Source organism: Epinephelus moara, chromosome 9 (genome assembly GCF_006386435.1).
Source record: "Epinephelus moara isolate mb chromosome 9, YSFRI_EMoa_1.0, whole genome shotgun sequence".
In the NCBI taxonomy this organism is placed as follows: domain Eukaryota; kingdom Metazoa; phylum Chordata; class Actinopteri; order Perciformes; family Serranidae; genus Epinephelus; species Epinephelus moara.
Window position 1 is genome coordinate 32259751 of NC_065514.1, and position 23791 is coordinate 32283541.

At 41.0% G+C, this 23791-nt stretch overlaps 1 protein-coding gene across 1 annotated transcript in view; it reads right to left on the reverse strand.

Moving 5' to 3' along the window:
* Positions 1-23791, reverse strand: part of LOC126395142 (synaptic vesicle glycoprotein 2C) — a 77805-nt gene that overhangs the window by 34614 nt on the left and 19400 nt on the right. The window contains exon 3 of the mRNA XM_050052356.1: positions 4307-4487. Within this exon, the coding sequence (XP_049908313.1) occupies positions 4307-4487 (181 nt within the window). The remainder of the gene's footprint in view (positions 1-4306; positions 4488-23791) is intronic.

Genomic DNA, 23791 nt, shown 5'->3' on the forward strand with positions numbered 1-23791 from the left:
AGCCGAGGTTATAAGGGGCTTTTAATTTGAAACAAGTGTTGAGTTTGAAATAACGGTGCGATATGTTAACTTTATAAAGACAACAGAGCAGATAAAAAGTAAATATATAAACACAGAAGGATTAATAAATAACGGACCGTCTATAGTGTAGTTTGTTTCAAATGAAGCTGGGAGCCTCTGCAGTTGTGGTGAGTAAAAGCCCCGCCACTATTTGTTAATGTTATTACTTTATGTCCGACCATGAGGATGTACCATTGTTTGGTAGCTTGATGCTAATGACAGTAACGTTAACTCAGCGGGCTGACAAAGTGCCTCTGCTGTTTCACACCATAATTTCCCCTTTTACTCTGTGTGGTAACATCCTTAGAGGAAATATTAAAAATGCTGGGGTGTTGTTGTCATACAGTTGTCTACAGCAGCAGATCGTTATGTGTTTCTACTGGTCAAAGTGATGGCTGTGATGGGAGAATTGGATCTCAGTGAAGGGCAAGTGGTCCATAACTTTAATTTTGGAGACAAAAAAATGTAGGCTTAGCGCTCTGTGGTCCATTGCCCAATAGGAAATGTAGAATACTCAAAAGTAGCCTACTTTAAAAGTGCTTGAGTTACTTTTCTCAGGGAGTAACGTTGGAAGTACTTTTGAAGTAATGGAGTTACTTTACTCAGGGAGTAACGCAGTAAAGTAACTGGTTACTTTTTTAGAAAGTAACGCAGTAACATACTTTTATTACTTTTAAAGTAACCCTTACCCAACACTGGTAATAACTCAATAAACGGTCCGTGAAAAAAATATTTTTTCCAGCGGATATTACAACATGATTGAGCTAGCAAAGCAGTTTTGTGTTGCTATGTGTGGTATTTATTCAGTTATGGGAAATCAAGATGTCTAGAAAGCATCAGTTGCTGCAGCTGACAGGGACAGCTAACAGCAGCAGCAAAGCTAACATCAGGACGTCATCTGTTAAAAGCCTCCCATTGTCGGATACAACATGAAACTACTCCAGTTAGCTCAATCATGTTGTAACTGAGACATCCGCAGGAAAAAATATTTTTTTCACGGACCGTGACCGGTGTCCCTACGCCCCTACGTCGCCCCGGTCAAAATGGTCGCGCAACGATTACGTCACATACAGAGCCCGGCAACTTTACAGGAACCTTTGTCCTACTCTGTCTCTCAGTGGAGACACGGTGGTTGAGAGTGCCGAGTGAGAGGATGTTCCTGTAGTAGTTCCTGCCCCCCAAATAGTACCAGGAACTTCTTCAGTGGAAACGGGCCTATGGACCACAGTAAAGTGGTAAATGAAAGAGGATGTTGCAAGTGTGATGCAGACTCTGTTATATTCTGTCATACTGTATCTATGTTTTCATTGTTGTTGCACATTTGTTTCTATTTATGGGGCTCTGGAGCCCATTCAGCGTAACATATAATACAGTGTAGTTTTAAGTTTGTGTGTCAACAACTTTTTTATTCCACTGTATTTCAGATTTGTTGGACTTAATGAAGGAACTAGAATTATTACCTCACGCTTGCATGTCTCCGCCAACCAGTCAATTTGTAGTTACAGTTTACATCCATGTCTGTCCCCAGTACAGTAGACAGTGTTTCATATATGGATGTTGCCACAAAGGAACTGCATATTCTAAAACATGGATGCTTCACACACATTTTCAGAATCTGACCAAATGCCCAACCCAAAAACATAATGCCTCTGGCAAAATATTTCAGATTTCAGATTAAATATATGTACTCTAAGAATTCATTTTCACATTATGACTTGTCCCTTATTACACTTTGTTCCCATATACTATAGTTCAAGCCATAGCTGTGGAACTCAATCTGTGTAATCTGACAAATTGATAGTTTAAATCTCCTTTTTCTATTTGTGGAGACAGTTTATGGTATTAGGAAAGTTAATGAGGTAAGGAAAATCTTAATGAAACTAGCAGAATCTGGTCAAACTTGCAACAATGTTCAATGCCAGATCGTATTTCTCCCACACTGAGGTTGTAAAAAAGATGGAAAAGCCAACGTTTCCCTCGAAATCTGTTCAGGCAGATTTCCACCAAAATGTTACGTATTTCTAAAAGTTATTGTGCAGTCATAAATCTCTTTTACCCCCATCATAAATACGCACCTGAGTACAGATTGAGAATTAAGTGATGAAATAAAAGCTAAAGCCACTAATTAAAAATTTAACGCAGAGCCATTAAGGCAGAAGCTGTTTTTTTGGACTCAGATAGAATGACAGGCTTACTGGTAAATAAACACAAGTGAGATGAGTGCAAATCAGGTAACTCTGTTGCCAGAACAGGACGATTAAACTGGGTGTGCTGGCAACAGGGCTGGACTTGTGGGTTTAATGGATGAGATGGAGATGTGTACACACTACACACTCAAATGAATTTTAGGATTCTCTGGTACAGCAGCCTGAAAATAATGTTTTCTTACTATTTGTCTCTGTTTTGACAGCTCCCTCAAATAGAGGCAGTGTTTTTTGAACCAATCACATGTGAGCCCTCAGGCCAACAATGGCCTTGTCTGACTTTAATCTATATTTTTGGTTTCATAAATATAATCTAAACTTAAAGGAATACTTCAACCCCCAAAGGACGATTTGTATATCAATTACTCACCCCATGTTACACTGATTTTGTTTGTCTTGCATGCCTCTGTGGTAAACAACAAACCCAAAAATTTAAGGATTTCTTGATGAATTAAAGTCTTAGGGGTCCAAGCTTGACAACAACAAAACTACATCAAAATATCTGTTAACACACTCTCACACATGAAGTATAATCCAAGTCTCATTTAGTTGGTTGTATGCTCAGTACTTACCAAACAAACAGCTCGTTTCAACAGGCAACTCAACAATAAGTGAAATGTATTTATGCTATCTTCAAAGCTGGACTCCACTGACAAAAACAGTAATTTTACCCCCCTTGAACACAGGAGCTGCTGGTCTACTGCTGTCTCAATCAGTTAGTAAGTTTGTATTAGTGTGTCACTTTGGTGTTTTAAAGTCTTCGTTCAGAGCTGCCAAAGTTAAACAATAAGACAAACAAACTTCTGATTGGGGCAGTGTTAGACCAGCAGCTCCTGTGTTCGACAAGGTAAAATTACTGTTTTTGTCAACAGAGTCTGGCCTTGAAGAGAACATTGAAAAGTTTCACTTTTCATTTAAGTTCCCCGTAGGAAAGGGATGTCTGTTTGGGAAATACTGAGCACAAGATTGGATGAATGAGACTTGGATTATGCTGCATGATTTGTGAGTGAGTTTGTTAACGGATGTTTTGATATTGTATTGTATGTATTTGATATTGTTTCATATAGGTTTGTTGAAAATGTGGACCCCTATAACTTCTTTTCATCAAGAATTTTCTTCAGTTTTTGAATTATTTGTTCTCTGTGGAGGCATGTGAGAAAAATTTCTCCATGAATTCAACCAACATGTTCTCATAGAACAGATTGTATGATATCCTACCAAAAATGTATACACAACAGTTCATACGATATCCAAAAAATTTACGTCCTTAATGTTACAGTTACGTACTTTTTTTTTCCCCCATTCGTCACCCCAGTCTGCCTCCTTTGAGCACTCAGGACTGCTTCCTTGTTTACTGCCATCAGCACATTGGTCATGTGATTGTAGTCTTTCAATATATGTGGGATATGCATGAATTTGGGTGCACTGCTTTTTGTAGGAAAACAAAAAATATGTGGCAATAGATTCAGTGCAACACAGGATAAGTAATTGAAATACACATGGTCATTTGGGGGGGTGAAGTATTCCTTTAAGTCATAACCATTAGTCCAATGAAATGTTATTGTACAAACTGGGTCACATATTTTTTTCTTTTCACTGTACATTGAATTGTTGAGTGGCTTGACGTTTGATATGGAGGTGACCTTAATAAGTCATATAAGACCAGTCAGATCAGTGTGATGGGTGGGCTTGTCATTTATCAAGGCTGTGGGCAGCCAAGCAGACCACACCAGTGCTACAGCGCACAAATGTTCATTTACTGTGCTTGACTCATTTCTGCTAACGTTTTTGTTTTGCTTTGTTCTGTCTCCCTCCACCCCACTCAGGGGATGTAGATGGGCTGGTGCCAGGCTGTTAGAATAACCTCTTGTCATGTGCTTTGACTTTGGAGGGAGGGAGACAGCAGAGGAACTGGTGGGAGGACAGATCAGATCAGACTGGAGAGGGAGAAGTCCTCAGAGGGACTTCAGTCTCTCAAACACATTGAGGAGGACAGGGTGTAAAGTTGAATAATATTCAAGAGAAGGGAAGCGTGAACTCACCCAAAGCCAGATACCATGCGGCAGAAGAGGAACATACTGTAGCCTTGTACAAAGGAGGACAGGAAGGCGAAGAAGCCATTGAAGGACATGGATATCAGCAAACACTGCCTGCGGCCCACCTTGTCTGAGAGACCGCCCCAAAAGAAGGCTCCAAACATCATCCCCAGATACACAATGCTACCTGGAGACAGGGAGGGGGACAGAGATAGATGTAAATTATCTCAACCATCTGGAGTCAAATCTTTGTTAATCAAACTGAGTGAATAAAACACATTACACTTTGGAGATGGGAGACAGTTTGCTGACGCACTCATTCTTGCATGCATTCCCCCACTGCAGCATTCACATTAAAAAACTGTTAGACAAACAACCTTTTTGAGGCAAGTACAAAGAAATTTTACATTTTGGAAAAAACATGCCTATGATTGTCTTTCTTTTTTTAAAACATAAATGTATAAGATTTAAAAAAAAAAAAAAAAACAAATTAAAAAAAACAAAACAGTTTTGTTAAGGACCCCTTTGTCGATGGGGACATTTCACAGTAATTTTCATGCCGTTTCTAAATTATTTCAAGCAAATTTTGTCATGTGTGCACTGCATTTTCTTTATGCTTATTAGCCAACATATACACTATTGCCAATATATATTTAAATAGCAATCAGTACGCATGGCCAATGTATTGGTCACACTCTACTTATACCTTCATGTATTTATGTATTTCAGAGGATTTCCCCATTTAAACATACATAAACCAAGGCCCATCTAAACATCTCTACACAGTTGCCTATTTGAAAAAAATACCTTGTTTATAACAGAAAAGTACAAAACTTACTTGAGAAGAAATTTACGAATGCTTGCAAAGACAGTGCTTTAAACCGCAGATTGTAAAAATAATGGACGTAGCTGCCATGATATCACACATTGGTCTGTGCACTCCAGTTTTGAAGCCTTGAGCTCTGCATTTCTGATCTCTCCATGGTTTGTTTTTTTTTTTTTTTTTTTTTTTTTGCCAGGAGGCACCATATCTGTGGCAAGGCTGGTGCTGTAGAGGAATGACTCAAAGCCTGAGGACACTATCAACAGACAGCCTGTCACTCAAAGTGGCCTGCCCTTAATCATGTGTAACTTAACGCCTTATTAAAATATAAATATAAAAGTTATAGAAAAAATGTACCCCCGTACACTTGTCATGAATGCTGAAATAAACAAAAGAGACCATAATTGTTTTTGTATCAGGGTGTAAACGTGTATTTCTGTTGTAATGCTGAGCATTTTAACATGGGGGTCTAATGGGAGGGACTGGCTTCCAGAGCCAGCCTCAAGTGGCCATTAGAGGAACTGCAGCTTTTGGCACTTCAGTGCTTCACCAACTGGGTGTGGCCAGGCGGATTTTGCAAGTTTGGCACACCGTGTGCCTGGCGCAGCTACTCCTCGTTCCCACCTCTGTCCCTCCTACCTGCGCAAGTTGGAAAGAGGGAGGAGAGAAGGCGTGGAGTGGGTTTTACACACATCACACCAATCAAATGAGCCCCTCTCCTCGCCCTTAAATGCGCCGCGCGAAGGCGTAATGAGAGTTTACTCAATTCGCCATGGCAGAAGAGAGCAGCAGCGTTGGACGGCCAAACTTCTCCCAGGAGGAAACTGATGTTTTGGTCCGGGAGGTCCAAGCTCGCAGTGTCCGAATATACGGAACTGCGAGCAGACCTCCACGGGCTGATGATGCAAAGGTAGCCTGGGAGGAGGTCACCACAATTGTAAATCAATGTTGCGTTTCTCTCGTGCGCGCGCGCTCTCTCTTTCTCTCTCGCAGTCTCACTCTGTTTCTTTTCTTTTGACTTTTCTAAGATGACAGATGCTGAATATATACTCCCTATCTGATGCTGTGGCTGTTTGTGGTTGGCTGAGAGGGATGTGAACTCATTAGTTTGCAGCTGTGTTAATCAAATCAGGTTGGGTTTCCATTACGCGTGCCAAACGTGCCAAACGGTGCCAATCCCCTTTGATCTGACATCAGATGTGACGGGACAGTCGATATAGAGATACATTTATGTGCTGATTGCAGATAGTTGCATTGAATAGTGGTTTTTTGGGTATTTATTGCATCGTTAATGTGCCTGATATTCTGGAAACCTGCCTGTGAGGTTTTGGTGACGTGTGCGCACTGTCCGCCAGTCAGCCAAACTTCGGCTTACACCGGCTGTGCTCTGCCTGCGCTGACAGTAGACCTGGTTTCAGCTGGTGAGCTTTTAGCACACCTTCGGCGAAGCCTTTTGGCATGAAACTGTCACTGCGCCAAGCTGGATCTGTCAACACCTCCCCCTGCTGCGCTGCCACACCCATCTCAGCGCACCTCGGGTTGCGCTGCTCGAAACTAGCTCTGCGTGGGGTTCGCCACCCTGCGCCACCCTGCGCTGCGCCGGGAAACTAGAGCCCTAAATCTTGAATGCAGGAAAACCATATCTGTACTGGCTTCATAGAGTTAAGAGGTGTATGTTTGTTGTGCCTGTGACCACACACATAATCACAGCTAGGTGTGATCAGGTGACAACACCAACTGTAGCAGTGGGTATGGAAAAGCATGGAATCACAAATAGGTGGCAGTGCAAGCCAGATAATGTGCCACAGTGTGGTCACTCTTTAAGGGCATGGTCACACATGCGTGAAATCAACATACAAATATTTGCCTTCACTTCCTTTCAATGCAAGCAAAGTGGCGAATAAACTATTTGTTTCTAAATGATAGATAGATAATATAGCATAGGTGTAGCACAGGCACTAAAGCTCTAAAGCTCTGTACACTGTACAGTATATCAAACAGTACAGTATGTCAGTTACACATTAATGAAATACATTTTGTACTGTTAGATTGGTCTGACACCTGGTGACATTTCAGGTATTGGTAGTCCAGTATTGCACTGGTCTTAGACACATACACACACACGCATATAGTTACACACAAATACACACACAGCTACTAAACATAAGTTGAGGCATTAAGTGGTGCTTTCCAAGTGCATTGTGGAGTAACAGAGCTCTAACAGAAATTGGTTCTGTTATTTCCCAGCTATCGACAGAACACTGAGAGGTCACATAAAATGTAAGTCTATATAAATAGCAGAGCTGGGATCAATTGAGTTTGGCTTGGAGCGCAACAAGGCCACAACACTGTATATCAACTCGACTGTGTTTTGACTGGACTGAAGGCATAGTTTTCCTAACTGTAATTATGATAGTCACTGTGTCGGCTTTAGCAGGGTCAGTGTCTGGTGGTTTTCTTAGTGAGGAAATGGAATATTCAAAGAATGTCACATAATTCAGTTGACATTTATTCAGGCCTAATTTTATTTAAGCGCTTGAAGATCAAATCATCATTTAAGTGTCATACAAGAGAGCCAATAAAAACAAATGGACAGTGAATTAATTTCTGTTTTTCTCAGTCAATAGCTAGCTTACTGTATATGAAATATGCAGTCTGTAGGTTTCTTTATTTGTGATGCAGGTGCAATAGAGAGATTACAAGGCCAGCCCGTTAAACTTGTGCTGGGTTCACAATGCCTGCAGGAAATGCTTAGCTGTGTTTTCAAAGTCTAGCCTATTAGATGAGCTTGACCTCTGCATGCACTGCAGCTTTTCCTCAGAATGGATGTTTCATATAAGGCTTCAGTTGCTTGGCACAAGTAAATAAATTAAATCATTCAAAACAAACAACTGTTTGTTAGCCTATCATTGCTTAATGCCATGCTAATTACAACTTACTACATCCATGGTATCACACTCTTGCGTAACATTCTCAACTATTCATAAAGCCCATCCAAGTAAGGTAAGGCAAGTTGAGTAATGTAGTTATGTATGTGAGTAAAGTTACAAAGGTTATGTCAAGGAAAGTAAAGATACGCAGGTTAGGTTTTAGCAAGTATAGTTACGTAGATTAAGACAAGGCAAGTAAAGTTATAAAGATAAGTTCAAAGCAAGTAAAATTATGTAGTTTAGGTTTTGGCAAGTAAAGTTACAAAGATCAAGGCAAATAGAGTTTTGTAGATTAGGTTTAGGCAAGTGTTACGTAGGTTAGGTAGGTTTAGAAAAGAAACATGGTGATGCCGTACCTTAAAATAACTCAAATTCACTTTCACACAGTTCTGACCACCAGTCTCCTGGGGCATAGTCCTGTGCTTTATGAACCATCCACTAGACCAACCTGTCTTCTTATGTGGACTTTCGGTCATTGTACTACTTTCTCACTTTGCTAGCAGATTGGTCACATGATTGCAGTCTTCCTGATACTTGGGCTATAGGAAATTTCTGGCTCGTGATTGCGTAGGTTGTATACAAATTGTGGTGCATTACTTTTCTAAGATATACATATGAATCTTGCATGAGACCAGCCTGACTAATAATGTGAACCCGCCACCATAGGTTACATAACCCTCGAAATAAGCCACAATTTAAGTGTGCATGTGCACACTTGCACGCCCGTTAAAGGTGCACTGCAGCACTTGAAGAAATAGCACTGCACCCTTGGGAACCACATTACATGATAAAACTGAAGTGTTAAAAGATTAAGTTACAACAGCTGCTCAATGTGCACAGGCAATAATGTGCTCCAACAGAGGCTTCATTTTGCATTTCCTTTATCTATTTACTGGTATCTAATATGGTAATTTGAAATGTCTATAGTAACTGCTGTTTGTAAACCAAACATCTCTTGTGATACAATGAAGATTTGACTCCAGTTTAATTCTTCTGACTGAAATGAATCTGTCTGGAAAACTGATATTTCTAAAAGTGACCGTGGGAGAAACAGAGCAGTAGTTGACCTCTCAGCCCTGCTGTTAAAGTCCAAGCCTTCATCTCTGGCTGCTGCTTTTTTACCGCAGGAAGTTGGGGTCATTTCTCTTCCTGTCCCCAGCAACATGCAGCATAAAGGACGGGCTGGTGGAGAAGGGTGGGGGTTGTCAGGCTAGTAAATAATCCACTTTACTCTCTACGTGCTAATAAAAATGCTAATGGGTTTGGAGGGGGAGATGCGATTGTTTGACGAGGCAGCACCAGAACGTACGCAGACAGAGGAAAGGAAGCCTTTTCTTTTTTTCTTCCCCTTTCCTCTTTTTCTCTCTCTGTGTTTGAGGTGATGGGATAGATACGCCGAAAGTAGAAGGTCTTATCAAGCTGCACAGACATGATGCTGGGAGCTAGTGATTCATTACAGGTGACAGCCACTGGGTCTATCTATGCACAGCTGCTGCAGAGAAGGCTCTTCTACCGGCAGCAGGATATAAAGAGCAAGCTACACTCCCGCTAGCTTACAAATATCAAAGTGAATATCAAAACGGCTGCATTCTGCACTAACTGGTGACATCTTTTGAGTGGTGTAGCTACACACAGACAATGCATGTACTCAAGAAGATGCTATCTGGTAACACCAGCTCATTTGTTTTATGACTCTCCTTACACTGGGTGTGTGTCTGTAATAAAGGGGGAGGGTAGTGGGGGTGATGGGGCATCTGAGACACATTATGAATCTTTCTGAGATTGGATTTTCCACTGGGTTCAAACTCAGGTCAGACCTTAAAACCTCCACTAGCCTCAAGATTTCAGGGCTTTTATGTAAATGAGGGAGGGCCAGTTAAAAGCAATGGAGCCCAGGGACAATAGCTTTGTTTAACTGTTTGGCCTCATGCAGGCACCACATGAAAAAATAATGGGCAATTTAACAAAAATGGATTGTGGCCGCTCATTGCATCATAAATTGTGCATCACTTGCATCTCAACGTCCAGTTCACATAAGAGCAAGTTTCCCTTTTGTTGTGTCTGATTGCAATTATCCATAAGGCAAAGTATAAATGTTTGCACCAAGAACACAGCAGGTTGCACAATGGCGGGTGGTTCCTCAAAATTTCAGGCAAGAAATTTGATAAATTACAAATCTGGATATGACAACCTTAAAAAATGCACTTCACTTGCCACCAACTCTCCAAAGATGCTAATAATTTCACTGTAACGTGTGTGTGGCTTTTCGTGCCAATCTTTGTGAAATGGACCATTGTTGCAGTGGGGCTTATTTGCATGGAAAAGGGCCAATTTTTCACCAAATATATACATATTACATATTTTACATATGTGCAAAAAGCCAGTAATAATCAAATAGGGCAGCCTGGTCAGTGGCTCTCTCTCAGGGTGTTCTAATACAGTGTTTGAATGTTTTTCTACCAAAATAAGACAAGAAAGACAAGGCCTTTAGTTAACTCTAATGTAATCCTATCTATGGCAATAGTGTGGTAGAATAGTGTTTGTATCCTGCATGAAACCAAAAATCAACTTGAGTTTCGTCAACCACGTAAGGTGTTACTGGCGAATGTGAGATAGTCATCAAGTGTCATACATGTTAAGTTATTGTAACAAACAAAGTTATTTTGACCCAAACCATGATACGTTTTCTCAACCTAACCTTGTAGTTTTGTTGTCTAAACCTACAGTAGTTTTAGTGGCAAAACCTACATTTTCTGTAAAGTCGGAACTTTATTTTGAAAGACCCAGTAGCATGTAACAACTGGAAATCAACACAGAAACTGACACATCCAAAACTGATGTCAGAGGGGCACCTAGAGCATCAGAGTTTGGAGTGCAGGGCCACTGACAAAGCTGCCATATTGGACTAATTGGAAGCGGGAATGTGTTGAAAGGAAAATGCTTTTTGCTAGCTGACGTATTTCCCCCCTTGGCAGGTGCTTTGAGGACCACAAAGCACCTGTACGGGTTGCCAGCCGCAACAAGTGATTCAATCCTTTTGTAAATTTGGCCCTGAATATCTTATGTCCATCACCAGAATAATTTAAACATGTTATCAACCTCAAACTGATCAGTCCTTCAATAGCAGTAACACCAGACAACAATTACCTTTAAGTTATATGCCGTACTTCATGTGGTGTGATTCTGTATGATTCTATACAAAAGTCTCTTCTTCACTACTACAAGCAGCAGCTTCAGTCCTCTATCTGTGTCTGCACAGGATGTGTTCAGCCACAGTACTCTGTGGTCAACCACGTTTTAAAAGCACTTAGGGCCCAACACACAATTGAATCAACTATGTGTGCAAGATAAAAGAAAACTTTAAGCCTAAAAAGGTGCTCTGAGTCTCTGCTATGCACATAAAACGCAAGTGGGAAGTGAGCCAGGAAAAGTCATTTGGATACATCCAGCCTTAAGCCATGAATCGCCTTACCACATGTTGTGCCAATCCATCTGGTATTTGTTGATATATTTAAGTGAAAAGTTCGACTTGCTGATGACAATAAATGATAACTCACAAGATCAATGTCAGTGGCATAAATCTTTTGAGGACTAACGATGTCCAGTGTCTGCACTAAATGTTTGCATTTTGGTTGTTGAGATATTTCAATCTGGAGTGCAGAACCAACAGATCAACTTAGCCAAACACATTTTCCCACTTTTGCCCTGGGGATGTCTAGTCATGCAGATGGCTACATTAAATTTGGTAACGTTTTGAGCAACTGCATCATTTCTTCAGTAGAGACTAGTTCAAAAGAAAATTGTTCACCAAGCATGCTGCTGTCATGCACTGTTCATACATTTAACTACAAAAAGTAATGTGCCAAAATTCGTACTATCCTACGTAATGATGAGCCAGTGATTTGTGCATAACCCACATAATTTGGAGGGCTGAGATCCATGATCAATGCTCTGATAGGAGTAAAGAATAAAGCTGGAATCAGTCTCGTAAGGACATAGGTTGGGTTCAGAGCTGAAATTTGACTCAACTTTTAAGGTACTTTTTGACCATATTTCTTTCCCTAAAGTTGAGGACCTAAAGATTAGACCATGTTTTTTTTCCCCCTTAACCTAACAACAGTAACTTAACTTGCCTCAAGCTATCCTCTGTAACTTTACGCTAAGTATGTAATGTCATTCATTGGGCGCTAATTTGTAGGAATGGAATCATACCAACCGTTGTATAAGGACATGTCACACCAAGTATGAAGTGGATGGATTATCCAAAATGACTAGGGGTCTCATTTACAAACATTAAGTATGCACAAAGCGAGGCTTTGAAGACGCAAATAAGACTATAATTATATCCATGGCAGGTTAGTATAAACACAAGTTAGTTTTTTCCTTTAAGCACATGTATAAAATCCATTTAGCAGAAGTACTGTGGTAGTAAAGTTGTACTGAGCCCACCTGAACTGTAGCGCTAATCTTTTTCTTATAGGCAAGAGCTCCCAGCAGACGCTGTCTGTGCTCTTTTTAATGGTACACTGTGCAGCTTCTCTGCATCCAGAGGGATTATTTCAGCTAACTCTTAAGTTGTCTTCACACATGCTGCTTTTTTTCCTCCTCTGTAGTAATTAGCTCTTATGTGTAAGTGTAATTCTCTCTTGACACCTCTCTACTCTGTTTTCTCTCCACACCCCCGTGCAGTGTCCAGACATGGATGAGAGGAGACAGACAGCAGTCAGTAGAATCAAGCGCTAATTTCCTCAGTGGAAACATTCAGGACATTATGTGAGAGCTTCAGGATTTCGACAGATGAGGGGATTCCCGAAGGATCTTGTGTGATTGACAGGTCAGTTACGGCAGGGAATGAGCGCAGAGGAGGGGGAGGCAGGGAGGGAGGGGGAGACTAGACCCCCCGGGAGCACAGCACATTCCTTAGATATTAATTATATCAACACCTGCTGGTTTCTTTTTGTGCCACTGGAGTTCACTCTGAATATTCTGTCTCATTTAAGTTTACACTGTATGTGTTTACAGTATGCAATTAGAACACATTATAACATCAAAAACATCCTCAGACCAAGAAACAGTCGCCTGATTCACACACACAGTCACACACATTTTGGACCATATAGAGCTCCATCCAAGTTGGATGCAACCAACTGCCATTGATGGCAAAGTGACCAAAATGTATCAGCAGATCAAGATGAATTCCGGATCAGTCAGGAATGTTGGATGCAGCAGAGAGACGAAAGATCAGAGTTTACAAGAGAACAAGTCTGGAATCCTTTGATCAGTTTCTAGATGGGATAGCTCGCTAATGAAAAGGAGAACTTCACAAGAAAAGTGATCGTCATAAAGAGGTTGGCCTCTTTACCCGGTCCCTCTCCTCCACACTTAGACTTATTTTCATTGTGCCGATGGTGGCTTGGAAAACCCCCCCTAACTGTGCCTAACTTTGACTTATTTTATCCTACTTGGTTCTATTTCTCCCTCTGTGGGAGCCTGGGCTCACCGCGCAGCAGCCCACCCCATCCATCCACCCCTCCTTCCCTCGCGGCCCCGCACATATACCCCCGAGGCTCGGCTCTCTCTCACCGCACAGCGGCCCTCCACATCCCTCCCTCGCCGCCCCGCATGTATACTCCCGAGCCTCGGCGCCTCTCCTTGACCAACTAACCTAAATACTATAAACACACTACTAACTGTAAACCTACACTAAAATACACTATGCTAACAATACAATTTGACAAATTACTAGCTATTCTCTCTGCTCTACTACTTTCTCTGCTCTGATCCAACCTACTCGCTATCAGTTTGATAACTGGGGACAGAATGGTTTTATAGTAAGGGGAGGAGTAAAGGGATTAGGGCGGGCTTTAGCGTGGACGGTTAGTGACGTCATTCGCCCCGAAAAGGAGTCATTCGCCTCCAATGTAATGTAATGTAAATTCAAATGTAGTAACCAGGTTTCAAGCTGTAGAGGGCACTCCATAGCACATTTTTAAAATAAAATATAGATTTTCAACTGTCAAGATTTTGAGCAGGATCAGTCAGTAACACTACTATACAACCAGAAATAATGATTATCAGCTGAAAAAAATGGTTTACTATACAACCAGAAATAATGATTATCAGCTGAAAAAAATGGTTTTAGGGTTTAGTTACTCTTTAAAGGAATTTTAATCATGAACTATTTCTTTGTCTTGAAATGTAATTAAATCAATAGTAGAATTATATTTGAATCTCTATCAAGTGGGAGTGATTTTTAACTGTCATTCCAGTGCTCAAAATGGGACCCCCTATGGAAACAAAACACATCCAAGTTGTTGTATTCAAGTTGTTGTCATGCTGCAGTACCATTACAGCATTTAAATTCAAGCTGCGTTGCATGCAGAATGGAGAGAACAGGAAAGCCTTAAATTATTTTAACTTGCAATATTCCATTACGATTATTCTATTAAACATTAGTTAATTAGGTAATAAGGGTCTTATAAGTCTTTATAGAATGCATATTAACCTTATGTGTTAATAAGACTATGTAAGAGTTAATAATAGCATCATGCACATGTTTACTATCAGATACTGTAAGCACATATATAAAACACATTATTATGTATTTATTAGTGGTTAACCATGCACTAATTAACATTTAGCTATGCTTTTTGCAGCTAATGGATCTAAAGTAAGAACTATGCCTTTCAAGGGTCAATAAATTCCTAATTTTAAACTTATTTTTTGTTTGCTTTTTAAAGATATTCAAAGAGAGAGGGGATGACATGCAGCAAAGTGCCTACTGCCATAAGGACTCGAGGCATTGTTCTCGCTTAAAATGCAGTAGCTGCAAAAAGCATAATTAAGTGTTAATAAGTCCTATCGAGGCATTGTTTGTGCTTTAGATGCAGTTGATGCAAAAAGTATAGTTAGTAAGTGCATAATAAAGGTAATAAAGGATTCATTACACCTATCAACATATTGTTCTCACTACCCAAGAAGGTTACCCCACAATGGAAATGTATCTTATATTAAGTATGTGTACTGTGTTGTATATTTGTAGCAGTTGAGCTTGTGAGGTAAGGCTCCTAAACGCTTTCTATGTGTTACTTAAAAGTTTTCATCATTAGCATATTGACATAGACAGCTACAAGAGCTCCTTGTTCACTTTAATCAATACCCCTCACTACAAAAAACGCACAACATCTTATGTTTTATGGTAAATCCACACTGAGCTGTGACCTCTTTGTCTAGACCGTGAATGGGCGAAAAGATCCTGTGTTGGTGCTTTGTTGTAAAGGAGAAAGAAACAAGGACAGTGAATGAAGAAATGGTAGCAAATGTCACTTAATTAGCTTACCTCCAGCTGCAGCAGTCTATTTATTACACCCTTACCTGTCAATAGTGTTTGTAATTGTACACATAAAGTAACTGCAACACACAAAGCAAGAAAGATTGCCATCGATTACACTAAGCTCATACGAGCAGACCCTCATGCAGATGTACTCCTCAAAGTCTTCACTCTGTGCTACACCTGCAGCATGACTTCATGCGAGCAAGAACACGTTTATAGCGAACATCCTCGAAATGCTTACTGTGGTGCAGGAAAACACCAGCAGACACATTAAAGCCATATGTGGTGGGAGAGAAAAGAGAGGGGAGGGCATTGATGGGAAGTGTATGAAAGCGGTTCTCTCCCTCTCCCTTTCTTTCTCTGGGGAGGTACGTGAGCCAGTCTACCATGGCTAAACTGCAGTGAAGCACAATGCTGCAGAGATTAACTCCAGCCCATATCTTCAAATCGCCTGCATGGCTATGAGACACAGAGAGGGTGTGAGAGAGTATAAGAGAGGGATTACAGCAGGAGGGTAACAGAGAGGACAGACGAGAGCAGGGAGGAAAAAAACCTGGAACATCCCATATCTGGATAGCATCTCACCTTTTGTATGATATTACAGGGAAAGCCATTTTGGGGGAAAGGCCCAGTATCTGGAGTAGATTATGGACAGAAATGCTAGTGATGCGTGCTAATAAAGGAATGGATTCGTTTTTCCAGAGAATATTGAGAAGAATCATGTATAGTAAAAATGTAAATGTAAAAATATCATGGTGCTGTATTTTAGTTCCTTTTAAAACGATCGAGTAGGGCACTTTGGAAGATATTCCTTCCTTTTCTATTTTGTCATGTATTTTATTGTAAAGGCAGTGGTGCAATGTAACTAAATACACTGCTCGAAAAATTCTCTTCAATCTTTACTGATGTACATTGTATAATTTGTTGAGAACAAAATGACATAGCAACGGTCAATGGAAACCAAAATCATCAACCCATTAAGGGCTAGATTCAAAATCAAAATTGAAATCACAGCTGATCCAACTTGCCTGAATTTTATCACAGCAACTCATAATGTGACTCAGTAGTGTGTACGGCCCCCGCATGCCTGTATGTCAACAACGTCTGGGCATGCTCCTAATGAGTTGGCAAATGGTGTCCTGGGGGATCTCCTCCCAGACCTGGATCAGGGCATCAGTGAGCTTCTCGAGAGTCTGTGGGAGTACTTGGTGGTGTCAGCTGCACTGATAATGATACCTTACACCCCATATGTGCTCAATTGGGAACGAGAGGAATGAGAGGGCCAGTCTCTTGATGCCCTTGTCATCCAGGAACTGCCTACACACTCTGGCCACATGAGGCCGGGCATTGTCATACACAAGGAGGAACCCAAGGCCCACTGCACCAGCGTAAGGTCTGAGGATTGCTTTGAGGATTTCACCCCAGTACCTAACAGCAGTCAGGGTACCGTTGGCTATGACATCGAGGTCTGTGCGACCCTCCAAGGATATGCCTCCGCATATCATCACTGATCTACCACCAAACCAGTCATGCTGGATGGTGTTACAGTCAGTATAATGTTCACCAAGGTGTCTTCAGACTCTTTCACACCTGTCACATGTGCTCAGTGTGAACCTGCTCTCATCTGTGAAGAGAACGGTGCACCAATGGCGGACCTGCCAATTCTGGTGTTCTCTGGCGAATGCCAATCAAGTAGCACAGTGCTGGGCTGTGAGCACAGGTCCCACTAGAAGATGTCAGGCCCTCATACCACCCTCATGGAGTCTGTTTCTGACAGTTTGGTCAGAAACATGCACACTAGTAGCCTGTTGGAGGTCATTTTGTAGGGCTCTGGCAGTGTTCCTCCTGTTCCTCATTGCACAAATGAGCTGCTGCTGGGTTGATGACCCTCTACAGCCATGTTCAGCTCTCCTCACAGCAGAGACACAGCAAACCTTCTTGCAACCGCACATATGGATGTGTCTTCCTGGAGGAACTGGACTACCTGTGCAACCTGACTGGGCTGCGAGTACTGTCTCATGCTACCAGTACTGACAAGGACACTAGCAGAACACAAAACTAGAGAAGAATCAATAAGGAATGATAAGGAGAGAGAAACTGTCTGTGGCCACCACATGCAAAACCATTCTCTTTTTGGGGGTTGTCTTGCTTTTGCCTCTCCATTGCACCTGTTGTCACTTTCATCTGCACCAAAGCAGGTGAAACTGATTCATAATCACTTGTGCTTCCAAAATGGACAGATTGATATCCCTGAAGTTTAAGGGACTTGATGTTATACTGTAACCATTAACTGCTCCCTTAATTTTTTGAGTGTGCATTTAATCAAGTACTGTACTTACTGTACTGTGCATTTTTTACACACTTGTACTTTACTTGAGTATTTCTAATCTATGCCTCTGTAACTTATACTCCATCTCAGTGGGATATATTACAGTTTTTACTCCATTTCATTTATTTGACTTTTAAAGTGACTACTTACTTTAAACATTAAAACTAGAATTACTGCCTCGTGGTTGAATGTGTCACCAGTCACATTGCAGTTACAGTTTACATTTATGTCCATTAAAACATAGAGGCTTCACACACATCTCCGCCCAAACAGCACAGAAGATCTATACAATCAGCACCCAAGATTAGTGTCACCAATTCAATATCTGACCAAAAGTCTCCACTTCTGATCCTGAGTTATGATGCTGATTAATGGCCACAAAGGTATTTTTGTAGAAAAATATGATGTCACGGTGAAGTTGACCTTTAACATTTTGGACATAAAATGTCATCACTTCATCATCATTTATTCTATTAGTCATTTGTGTGACATTTCATCATGATTAGCATATGAATGCCTGAGTTATGGCCAAAAACATGATTTGTGAGGTCACAGTGACCTTGACCTTTAACCATCAAATTCCAATCAGTTCCTTCACTCAGTGCTAAATTTGAAGAAATTCCCTCAAGGTGTTCTTGATATATTGTGTTAACAAGAATGCAATGGATGGGGTCACAGTGACCTTCACCTTTGACCTTTCAATTCTAATCAGTACATCCTTGACTCAAAGTTGATGTTTGTGCCAAGAAATTTCCTCAAGGTGTTGAAATATCACATTCACAAGCATTGGACGGACAGACAACAAGAAAACATAAAGCCTCAGGCCATGGCTATTGTGAGAGCGGAGGCATGAAAACACATGATATATGATATGATGCAGTATTATGCTACTAATCTATCCACTGGTGCACACAGTACCTAAAATCAGCTCCACACTGTAGAACTACGACATTAAAATGCTCTTACATGTATTTGTTAGTAAAATAGACAGAATAATATACTCTGTAATAACATAAGAAACAACAATAAGGAGTCATTCTGCATAATAAGTAGTTTTGCTTTTGATACTTTAAGTACATTTCACTTACAATACTTATGTACTTTTACACCCTCCACCTGCAGTCGTGAGACATGAAATAGCTAACTAACCACTCCGCCTCGCTTCCCACTACTGTGGACTGCTTCCCCGTGGGAAGAGCCAGCAGCATCTCGAGAGACAGACCTTTTTTTGGCAGTTGTAGCAGCTCGAATTTGGCCAGTGCAAACCCCCCAGCACTGGGTGTCACAGCTGGTGGCAGAGGCGGGTGTTGTGTAATGGCAATAACACAAAGTTTGCTGATTTGGCAGAAAGTTGGGGCCGTGTTATCCCTTGGAGCTGGGGTTTGCGCTGGCTGGATTGGGGTTGCTGTGGTCGTTGACTGGGGGTCAGTCCCTGGAGCTGCTTGTCCTCCTCTATAGCAGCAGGTGGTGAGACAGAAGATGCACGGTGATTCGAGGTTCACGCTAATGTTAGCTACATAAGTGTGAACTTTTAGCTCTGGTTACCAGAAGGCTAAACTATTAGCAACATTTTCCCTCCATTTCTGAAATGCTTCAATGATACTGACAGACTCCATTTTAGACTCTCTCTTTGATATGTCTGTCTTCCTTTATTGGGTTGCTTTGCAGTGTACGCAGTTGCTGCCAATGCTGCAATAACAACTCTCTCTGCAGGATTGTCTGCCATTGAATCAGGCTTTCACTAAAGGGATGTGTACACATTTGTAGAACAGCCAATAGATTTTCTAAGCCCTGAAAACAGAACCAAGAGGAGGTGCAGATGTCTAGACTTTTCTTGATTTGCAACATGTTTAAAGGTTATTATGGGATTTTTGCCCAATGAAGCCACAATAAAACTGCCTACCCCAGCTTTAAGAGGTAAATATCCATATCAATTTATGCATTAATCTTGAAAATACTTTAAAAGTATTCATGTGAATGTTTCCCCATTTCTCCTCATAATGTCAGATTATAGGAATCAGTATACCTCAAATAAAGTGCTTGTTAGGTCCTCACACAGCATTTGAATCCCCCCCCCTCGCCCACACACTCCTTCTGTCCAACACTTCCCGGCAGTAGTCCTGACCTGAGACTGATTCAGCTGCGCATGGCTGGAAAACCCCTTTCCGCCTAATCAATATCTATTTTTGTGCAAGTAATTGATGCACTACAAAGAACACGATCCTCATCTACCAGTCTGCTACTTTAGATACTCTGCTACTACAGCTGCTTGTTTCTCTATGCACATGAACTGCTCTTCAACTACTTGCAACAAGGAATGATTTAATGTGAATAAATGATGCACTTGTTACACTAAAAGCATTAGGTCATGTAGTGTCATTTGAGTTTAAGACTAGGCTGAAACCAGATTTGACTGTGCTGGATAATCTCTGTATCAGTTCCTCTATTTTATTATTTCTCTCATGAGTCTTTTTCCAGCCAGATGTCCACTGAAGAGGCTCTCATTGATCACTTACAGAGGCGCTGACCTTCACAGAGAAATGTAAAAAAAACACCAATCACATCTATTCTGTAACATTTATTCCTCTAAGTGCATCCACAAGTGAGCATGTACGCACATCCTTTATTTATGCGGTGTGTGACTGAGTTGGTAAAATGACTCATTCTTCCTATTCTTTGCCTCCTGGCTCCCACTGAGAGATGAGTCAGAATATGGGTGAAATCTGGGTGAATATTAAAATATCCCACTCCCCAAAAAACAAACAAAGTACGCATTCTCCTCTGGGTTATAAAACCACACAATCATATTGTGAAAATCTTTTAATCTTTCTGTGGAAATTATAAGTGACTGATGCTTTAATTTAACACTAAGCCTGGACACAGTATACATTGAGAAAAATCTGCCAGTGCTATGCAACTATTTTTGATATTAGTGAGACATTTATTAAAGCCAAGTCACACACAACACAAACAGACACACAATACTCAGACATACAGACCCGTTGGTGGCATACACAAACACACAACTTTTCACGAGTGTGGGAGAGATCCTTGTACGGTAGCACAACACACCTCCTACTCATGTATCCGAATACCTGGTGCCATGACAACCCACTGGCAAGCTCCTAAAGCAATGCTATTACAGTTGCAAGTGTCACCCACCACTACTCTCCATGCACAGCCCTGCATGTCATAAACAACACGCATCATTAGAAGGCTGCTAGCAGCGCAACTAATTTCATTAACACCCACGTATTTCTACCACTCTGTAACTCCATGTATTTTATTTTCATCTAACTACATCAACCAGAATCCACACCTGATTTCCAGATGGCTCACTACACCTGAAAGTCAGGATTTCTCAGTGTCACTCATCAATAGGACAGCCAAGGTCTTGCCTCTATGACAGTCACATTGTTCACATACAGATTCAGAATATTCCTGATGAAGTGCAGTGCTGCTTCCTCCACTTAACACAGGCAGTACTGTTCTCCATCACATTGTGTTAGGCTGTCACTTTAAGTACACTGTAATCCAATTAAGATGATTACTGTAAATTTGAGGCTTAGATGCTTTCTTAAAGATATGAGGTACTTATCCATAGTCAGTGCATTACCTACAGTAGAGTGGATAGTAGGTCAGTGCGTCCTGAGTTTGAGAGACAAGCAGGAGTACCTCCACGGAAGCTAAGCAGTGTGCTGCTGCAGACTGGGGCAGCAGCAAAACCAGGTTGTTCTCACAAATGTTTCATATGCAACCAAATTCTTACATATCCCATGTATTTTGAAAGGCTATGTGACCAATGCACTGACGGCAGTAAACAAGGAAGCAGTCCCTGGCGCTTGTAAGAAGGCAGGTTGGAGTGGTGGATGGGTCACAAAAAACTTTCATATTGAGTCGCATATTTGGATCCGTGTGATTTTTGAGTAATTTTAAGGTATGTCCTCAGTCACCATGTTTCTTTTCCGAAACCTAACCACAGTACCTATTATTGCCCACACCTAACCTCCATAACTTTACCTTAATTACATTACTGTACGTTAAGGACGTTATGACATTCGTGGGGTGCAAACTTGTAGTATATCATACGAACCATTCTATGAGAATTCGTTGGCTAAATACATTTTAGCCATTAAAAAAAACAATATTGGAATATTTTCACTACTGTACCTTGCTGTCAGACAACCCTTTGCAACTGGTAACTGCTAAAGCGTTACCAGTTGCAAAGGGCTGCGAAAGCATTTTATCACTCCCTTCAAAGCAACCAAACTCCATTGGCAAAACCTGCAAATTTTACCTCGCTGATCATTGGAGCTGCTGGTCTACCCCTGCCTTTAGGATTGCATTTGTTTGTGTTACTGTATGACTTTGGTGAATCCAAACTAACCCTTTAAAACAACACTTTAGTCACACAATAACACAAACAAACTAGGTGATGAAGACAGCAGTAGACCAGCAGCTTCCATGTTCAGCAAATTAAGGTACTGTTTTTGTCAATGATGTCTGCCTTTAAAGAGAGCATAGAAAATATTCACTTTCAGTTTAGTTTCTTGTCGGAAAGGGCTGTCTGATGGCAAGATGAAGCGGTGAAAAATATTCTAAACATAGCATACACTTTAACTAATTTTTTTTATGGCTAAAATATGTTTTGCTGCTGCCCCCATCAACAGCAGTACATAGCTTAGCTTCTGTGGCAGTACTCCAGCCGGTGTCAGTCAGTCTTATCTATAGGCTACTTTGTGCTCAATGCTAAATGCTAATTAGGTGAAATCAAAAGGCGGTGAACACAGTGAACCTTATGCCTGCTTAACTTAAGCATGTTAGCGTGCAGATGTTAGCATTTAAAAACATCATTGTGCATAAGCAAAGTCTCACAGAGCAGGTCCATGTTATTGGTCCATTGGTCCATATTAGTCCGACTGTGTTTGTCACTTTCTTTTTCATTTTAACCCACACCATGATCTTTTCCTGACCCTAACCAAGTGTTTTTTGTGCCTAAACCTAACCAGACCTTAACCACAGGGAATCATGATGATTTCGGAACGGACTTCGAAACAATGAGTTTAATATGGTCGGAACAATGGGATGTCGAACCAATGGGCTGTCGAACCAATGGGCAGTTCCCCATAGAGCAGCTACCATGACTGTAGACTCTAACAGACTCTTACAGTCCTTATACTTTTGTGTGCATTTTTAAAATCCTTAATTAGATAAAAACAGTTACATACCGAAACATTGCACTCTGAGTGTGATGTGTTTCAAAAATTATTTGTCGCAAAAATGGAAAGACACATTTCCTCCCTTGCTTCTCTCCACTCAAGTTACCGCCTTAGGGTGTTGCCACTTTCTGTCCATGTCTTTAATTTGGCACTGTGGCTACCTGCATTATTAAATGATACTGTACGGTTATTAAATTGCATTGCAAGCATCATCATAGCTGGTGTGCATTTCTGGATATACCTTCTCTCTGTCGTAGAGGATTTCAAGAAGCACATTGCTTCCATATACTTCCACTTATCGCTTCCTTTTTATAAGGTCCTGACCTCACATGCCCGCTGTGCCCACAAACGTTCCGAACACAACAAAATAAGAAGGAAATACAGGCAGATGGCAGAGTCTCAGATAAATACACTGCCACACACTTCTAGTGGTTCATAAGCAGAGTTGGGTATAACGCGTTACAAAGTAACGTAGCGTTACAAAGTAACGCGTTAGAGTACTCTGATTACTTATTGCAGTAACGAGTAACCTAAGTTAGTTTGCTGTTTGAGTAATGAAATACTTAAGTACATTTTCAAACAAGACATCAGTTACTTCCGTTACTTTTAGAACGCTGGTCCTTCAGCTCCGAAACAGCAATGGCTATCGTTTGGTTCTCATAACGGAGATAACGTTGAACCTATCAGTCTGAAAGAAGCCACAGAGCTTGTGGCTCGCTACGTGGTCGGAGAAATGCTGCCGTTGTCTATGGTGGAGTCTAAGTAGGTGGAGTAGGACTCGCTGACAGACATATTTCAGACTCAGGACTTGCATTATGCCTGGTACACACTACACGCTGGTACTCACCAATTATCCC